Source organism: Myotis myotis, unplaced genomic scaffold (assembly GCF_014108235.1).
Source record: "Myotis myotis isolate mMyoMyo1 unplaced genomic scaffold, mMyoMyo1.p scaffold_m19_p_9, whole genome shotgun sequence".
Lineage (NCBI taxonomy): Eukaryota > Metazoa > Chordata > Mammalia > Chiroptera > Vespertilionidae > Myotis > Myotis myotis.
The window spans coordinates 33,210,912-33,218,674 of NW_023416401.1; the positions used below are offsets into that span (position 1 = coordinate 33,210,912).

At 47.9% G+C, this 7,763-nt stretch overlaps 1 protein-coding gene across 12 annotated transcripts in view; it reads right to left on the reverse strand.

Moving 5' to 3' along the window:
- Positions 1-230: 230 nt before the first annotated feature.
- PTPRM (protein tyrosine phosphatase receptor type M) overlaps positions 231-7,763 on the reverse strand; it is a 666,818-nt gene continuing 659,285 nt past the window's right edge. For all 12 annotated transcript variants that reach the window (XM_036321438.1, XM_036321437.1, XM_036321435.1 and 9 more), the window contains one exon: positions 231-975. In XM_036321438.1, the coding sequence (XP_036177331.1) occupies positions 922-975 (54 nt within the window). In that variant the 3' untranslated portion in view covers positions 231-921. The remainder of the gene's footprint in view (positions 976-7,763) is intronic.

A 7,763-nucleotide genomic window follows, 5' to 3' on the forward strand; every position in this document is an offset into this window, starting at 1 on the left:
CTGTCCCCAAAATTTCAACTCAACCTGCCCCAGGCAACAGTTTCCACGTACACTCTCTCTGCCAGTGACCTGGAGTGACCGGAGCTGCTCCACCGCCTGGGCGCCGGACACTAGCAATACACCACGGCTGGTCACTGGTCTTTGTTTATTGAGTTGAGAATTCACACAAGGTAACATCATACAGTAAGCCATTTCCTGGGCTTAATAAAAATGATTGTCACTCACTGTGCTTCACAAAAATTTCTTTTAATGAATAAATAATTTGATGAAATCAAAAGTATTTACAATATAAACAAGTGGAAAAGCTTTCGATCTGTGAATCTGATCGCTGAGCTTTGCATTTTGAGCTGAATTCCTCCCAAGCTTCTCCCTTAGAAACAATATAAATCTGATAGAAACAACAACTCATACAACATATCTTTGTTCATTATATGTTTATCTGTTAGTCTTGGAAAGCTACATAAGCTTATATTGTGCAACATGTTAAAATACAAATATTAACTAAAATAATATATTATCATAATGCCAGGTAGCATTCTCCACAGAACAAAAATGTACACTCAGCTGTAACAATAACAAAGGTTCACGGGTCACAAAATAATACCCCAAAAGGTACAAATTCCTTCATAAGAATATAATTGTGCTCTTCCATGTACCAGCCATCTATGCTGCACTAACAGGCGGACGCCTAGGAGCACAGTCTCGGACGACTGCAGGCCGTGTGTGCTTCCTGTCAGGCAGCAGCATCACTGGGAACTGGGCAGTGCAAGCAGTTTTATACATACTTCCTCGGGCTCTTAAAAAGAGCCGGTGCTGCAAAGCAAAGTAAGCACATTGAGAGCCCTGATCTCATCTTCAGAAATGCCTTGGACGCGCTCGGCTCTGTGGGACGAAAGGCCGGCTTGCAGAGCTGTGATGCCGTCAGCCGGAATTCAAGTACTCCAGGGCCACCTCGTAGCAGAACTTGTACTGGTCCTGGAAGATGGAAGGGAAAAATGTCAGCTCGGCAGCACCCGAATGCTGTTTCTAGTTAAGCAGTTATGCCAGATGAGGGGTTTCATTGGAAGATATCAAACCGAGAAGGATTTGAATCAGAAATAAATGAGAAGGTCATGATTCTGAACCACAAATGTATCCACTGTTGGTAGATGTTCCCACGAGGCCCGATGAAAGGTATTTTGATATCCACACTCACTAGAATTCCTGGGAAGTTCTAGACAACTGGAACACACACACACACACACACACACACACACACACACACACACACGTTTGTCCATACACGTATGTTTACCTGTACATCAACATGCTGAGCACAAAGCATGGGAAGATCATGAGGTAGAAGGGAAGATAATGAGTGCTGTGGCAATGCCTCTTGACTTGCTCACAGAAGGCCCCCAGTTAATAAATGTGGCTTCACTCCTGGCCCAGCTTTCCCTTTGCTGTTCGGTCAGCTTGATTTCCTCTGTTTTATGAGGAGTTGTTACGTACCTCTTATGTACCAAGCACCTTGACCTGGGCTCTGACTTTGAGAAGTCCACGGTCCAATGAGGAGGATGAGACAAGTGACCCATGACAACCCCTGAGCCAGAGCTGAGCAGGGTCCTCCAATGTGGAAGGCAGGGTGGAAGTTCTTAGGGAAGATCTGGCAAGAGGCAGTAGGCAATAGGAGGGAGAGAGTGACCGTGTAGAGCTGGGGTAGGTGTTAATGTGCCTTGGTTTGCCCAAGACCGAGCTGGTTTTTGCCTGGTGTTCTGGCATAAGCATTGTAGCATTCTCTTTTACTCTCAAAAGCGTCCCGGTGTGAGTGATTATATGGTCATCCTAACTGGCAGTAAGACAGGCATTCCAGGTAGAGGCAACCGGATAAAGAAAGGCACTGGGAGGAAATGTTTGGTACCCTCTGGGAACCACATACCAGCTCTCGGTCAGGCAGTGACTTCATTTTTTTGAGCATAGCTTTCTCAGATCATGGACCTGAGGTCCTGGTCCACGCACGTGGGGTCTCAGGTGGCATGGAGGGCATTCGGCTCCTGAGTGAGTGCGCTGTGCTGATGGATGCTCGCCTGGGTGTGGCCTCTGAACCGAGCAGAGGGACCCAGGGGTTGAGGATGCAGCAGCCCAGTGTTGGGGGCAGAAGGGCTCGGCAATTGTAAGGCTCTCTTTCCAGCTCAGTAAGAGGCAAACTTTTGTGAGTTGTGAGAGTCAGCGCCACTGTCTCATGGCTCAACACAATGGTCACAAACGAGGAGATGGGTCTTTCATTTGTGAGTTTGCCAAATTCATTAAAAATAAATTTCTACCGTTTTGGTTTTTTTTGGGTATGTGTCTCCTGATTAGTCACTGCAATTTCCTTTTCTTCACCTATTATTTGTTCTCTAAAGGCCCCACTAGTCCAATCTGTTTATTGGAAGACAAGGGCCAGCACACCAGTTTTTGGTGCAGAACCTGACATACAGATGGGGGAGTCACATGTTGGTCTTCTATGTAAATGATGACAAAGAGTTTAGCTGCACTTGATACAACTGAACAAACATTAAAGACTAGAGATCGGGGATTTCAAGGGACAGCCCCAGTCCTCAGAGAGCTTACAATCTAGAGATCATTTCCATACACTGACGGTGCCACAAGATCAAACACCAATAGCAGCAACACCTACCAGGATGGCTCAACTAAAAAGAGACAGGCGGGAACAAGCATTGGGGAGGACGTGGGGAAACTGGAGCCCTCACACTTTGCGGGTGGGCATGTAAACGGGCACAGCCACTTTGGAAAACAGTCTGGCAGCTCCTCAAAAGGTCATAGAATCACTCTATAGTCCCAAGGTATATACCCAAGGGAACTGAAAATAGTGTCTACATAAATACTTTGTGACTACATTTCAGGATTTGATACTTTTATTTCAGAATATTTAAAAGAAATCACTTGAATTTCAAAATTCTGATGTTGGTAGATCACTGAGCTGACCTATTGGCTATAAATTGCTCTAATAATTTCTCCCTTTTTTTTTTTGGTGTGTGTGTGTATGTGTGTGTATCACAGTGACCCCCGCTCTCCCCCACCCCCCAATCCTCCCAATAAAATTCTAAGAGATCCAGTTCCTTATTGGATAAAACATGATTTTGTACACACCTAATTGTGCAACTAACGCCAGTGCCTATTAATGAACCCATTCCTTTTAACACGAAAATGTTAAAATTTCTTTCATTTGAGTGGAAAATGTGGCTGCTGGCCTCCGGCCACACACTGGGAGGAAAAGGGACTTCGGGTCCTGTTGCCAAGGGGCTGCTGTGTAGGTCACAGAGGGTTCTCTGTAGGCATGACTATAGTTTTCAAAATGAATTCTCTCTCATCTTATCCCTCCTAACCGAGCTGTTAATCCCCACAGATTCTGTGATGATGGTTTCTGAATCATAAAAATAAGAGGAATGAGGACAATCATCATAAAATGTTGCGCCCCCTCCTCCAAGCACCTCGGGAAATGCCTGAAATCTTCGTCCGTTGGAAACTGATTACATTTGATCACCAGGTACAGGCCTGTCTTCTAAGGTCTCTCTCAACTCACTTGCTTTTGCACAGTAATTAAACCACAGGAGTTACCCCTGTGCTTCAGGGGGAAAATGTTTACGCCTTGGTCCCCAGCTCCCCCGACTGGGGCAGCTTTGGCTGGCTTTGGGCATAAAGAAGGGATGTGAGTGGGGGTCCATCCTTGTGCAGGATGGTGCCAGGGAGACCCGCTATTCCTCTCCAAGACCTGACCCCACTTTCATTCCAGATCAGATCTCTTGTTCCTAGGAAGAAAGGGAAACCTGAAGCGGCACCTAAAAGTCAGATTCTGTTTCAAAAGTCCCCACTCACTCTGAGGGCTCTGCGGCTGCCCTGCAGGGCCTGGGCTGTGCCTTTGTCACTCAGGTGGCCTGTGTCTGAGGAACTGGGGGCCCTCCGGGCAGTCTGGCACTTCAAACACCCCACGCGCCTGCCTGCCTGGGGAGGTTCAAAGAGAGGAGTCGCTGGCTCATCTGCGGCAAAGCTTCCCTCCCTGGTGCTCCTGCTTTTTGAAACCGAGACCAGTTTCATAGTTTCAGTTGATCCTGTGCTGACAGACCCTTCAGGGCAGAAAGAATCCCGACCGATGCCTCTGCCAGGAGGTGACGTGGTCCCCAGGTCGGGTTCCCTGTTCCCCGGGTCAATGGGGCAACCAGCCACCGTGCCAAGGAGACCCCTCAATAAGGCAGCTGCGTGCCTGACAATGAACGGAAAGGGTCGCTACTCTCATCTACATCTTTAAAAATGCATGAGAACTTTCTTCCCACAGAGCCCCATGCAGTCTGTGTGGGTTCCCTAGTCAGCCCTGTGGGCATGTAGCCACAGCCTCCCCAGGTTCCAGAGGGCAGCGGGGCAGCCAGGATGGATGTGGGGCTGGGTGCAGAGCAGAAATGTCCAGTCACTTAGCAAATACTTATCAGGCACCCCCTTGGAGCCAGGAGCCTTGCCTCAAGGAGATCAGAGTCTTGGGCAGAGAGGGGGCACAGGCATTCACAGAGATTTCCCCAAATGCGTCCTTAAGATGTGGGAAAACCGACCATATGGGGACTTCCGAGGCCTTATGGAGAGGCTGCTGTCCAGGGCTGTGAGCCCCGGGCCGTGTGGCAATGGCAGGGCAGGCCTGAGAGAGGTGGCATGCTACTCAGACTGCCAGCCACAGCTGGTGGGGGCACTGCTCAGGGGCCTGAATGCACATCTCTGATTCCCCACCTGAGTCCTATACCCTTCACTCCAACACACACACACACACACACACACACCCCCTATACACACACACACCCTATACACACTCCCACAACTACACCCATACACACACTCCCACACCCTCATACACACACCTAGACCTCTACACACCCACATCCATACCTACATACACACACACATACACCTACATATACACATGTGCACATATATCTATACATACCACATACCTATATCCACATACACACCCCCACACATATACCCATGTATACACACCCCCACCTATATACCTATACATACCCCACAGCTATTATCTCTATACACACACCTATATATCCACACATATACCTCTATACGCCCTACACCTACACCCACATATACACTAATACACACCCACATCTACACACTCAAATACGCCTATACCTACACACACAGCCACACACCTATATTCCTACACATGCATAGCCCTTCACGTACCCATACCCACACATTCACATCCACACATCCACCTACATTCACACCTCCACACCCCACCTTTCAAACAGTCTGCACATTTTACACAAGTTCACAGCACAGTGTAAGATGTATTACACTGGAGAGGAAAGTGGGCTGAGCCTGGGTGGCCAGCTCTGCATTACAGGTGGGGAGATGCTGGCCGATGTGGTCCAAACAGGAGCTGGGGAGCTGGGCCTGGGCAGGCAGCCTGCTGGGCAGGAAAAGGAAGCCTGTCACCCAGCTGAACCCTGCTTCTCGCCTGCAGGACTTTAGAATCCCCAGGCCCCAGGCCCATTGGATCAGCGTCTGGGGGGGGGGGGGGGGGGGGCTGAGGGATTGGAATGTCTAAAGCTCTCCTTAAAGAGACTAGAATGGTGGTTGCCAGAGGCTGAGGGGAGAGGGGAATGGGGTGTTGTTGGTCAAGGGTATAAACTTTCAGTTATAAGAAGTTTGAGAATAGTTAGTAATACAGTACTACATACTTGAAAATTACTGAGACTAGGTAGATCCTAAGTCTTCTCACCACACACACACACACACACACACACACACACACACACACACACACACACTGTGTTAACCATGTGTCAGTTACCTTGATCTTGGTAACTTTGGCCAAAGTTCCCACCACATCCCAGGCGATAATATGTATCTCTAGGCAAGATCTGTCCCTGGAGGCTGTTTTTTGCTAAAACAGAGCCCTAGAAACTTCAAAAGCCAAGTGAGGAGGACAAAGGTGAGAGGGGAGCTACTCACTGAAGCACCGGTTTTCCCACAACTATCAGGGCCTCAAAGGAGCTCATTCTTCAGGCTGTGGGTCCCACCTGCCCCTGGGACCCAGGCCTTTGGTTAGGACTGGAGGCTGGTGAAGGGACAGACAACTTAGAGGCTGGGCTGAAGAGGGGGTGAGGGAAAAACACCCGGCTCCCGTTGCGTAAAACACACACCTAACTTTGTGTTATAAATTATTTTGCTTCCTTGCAATCACTTGGCTTTTCTCCAGGGCCCCAAAACTAAAAATTTGAAGAAATAAATCTTTCAGGGCTTCCTAGATCTCTCTTCAAAGTGCCATGCTTCAAAGCAGATGGATGGATTTTCGAGCTTAGAAGCAATTTGGAAAAATCAGAGCCTCAAAGGGAGGTAGAGATGGACTCCCCTCTTCACACTCATCCCACGCAAGCAGGGAGGGGGCGGTGGTTCTGAACGGAGGGGACCACTGTGAGTTTCAGCCTCTGCATGTGATACATGAGCCAAGGCCCTCCTGACCCCATCCACCTGGACCCCACCCACCTGGCTCCCCGGGCCAGCACAAGTGCGCTCCAAAGCTTTCTGGCGCACACACCACCATCCTATGAAGATGCAGTTAACACATTTCGTACCGCTCAGGAGTTTGCGCGTGTTTCGCGCGCCATCTGTTAAGGACCGCTCACGAGTGTTCTCGTTTTTCACGCCCATGGAACAAGGAGCGAATCTAGATGCTTATGTAAATTTTGTTTGGTCCCTCTTCGTAGAGGAAAATGTTTTACACAGTACCATACGTTAAAAAAGTACTAGGAACTTTAATTGTTTAATTGTTTTCGTAAATAAAAATGTTATAATTATCGAAAAACAACACCTAAAGTGCATTATGATGATTTAAATAACGTGCAGTTTGCCCAAAAACGTGCGGTCCCTGGCGTATGTCTTAGAGATTACTATGCGGTACGCAATGTGTTAAGAAGACTCCGCATTCTGTACTTTTCAATTGCCGGCACAACATCTAGTGCTTAGGAGCAACTTGGGTCTCAGATGGCCTTTTATGCCCCAAAGCACTGTACCAGATTTTATCACCCTGACCTGAATTAATCCCCTTAGCCAATATATACACAGGTACAAGGACCAAACTAACAGAAATTGTACTTAAAGGCAAAAACAAACAAATGACAAGAGCCCCTATTTAACTCAGGAAGCTTCAAGCCCACTGCAAAGAGCACTGTGACATTTTTTTGCCGGCCACCAGATATTACTTTGCGAACATTCACTGTGACAAACTTATCAGACATTTTTCTCAGGAAATTGCAAAACTTTCCTGTGTTTCTCAGCCCTTGACTGTATCCTAAAGCTGGACCTGACCCTCTGAGTTCTGGGCACGCAAGGGTCCTGTTTTCTCTAGTCTAATTTCACATAATGACAGAAACCGCTAAGTAGTGCATTGGGGTCAGTAGCTCCCTTCTGGTCCAACCACCCAGGTCTCCATTCATTTCGTGGAGAAGCACCACTGGTTTGGGAAAAGCCACGTTGTTTCTGCCCATAAAAACGTGTGAGTGATGGAAGCTGCGGCCAGAGCTATTAGCGGAAAGGCCGGGAGGGCCCACCCCAATGCTCTGCTTACTGCAGGCTGCACAGAGAGGGAAATGACTTTTTTTTTTTTTTAAAGCAAGATCAGCTTTGCCCAGGTACCAACCAAAGTTTGGAAGCTACACATCTGTCCGTGAATCAGGGAGGTAAATACAAAATGAAGGCACAGAAAGTTTTAATTTATG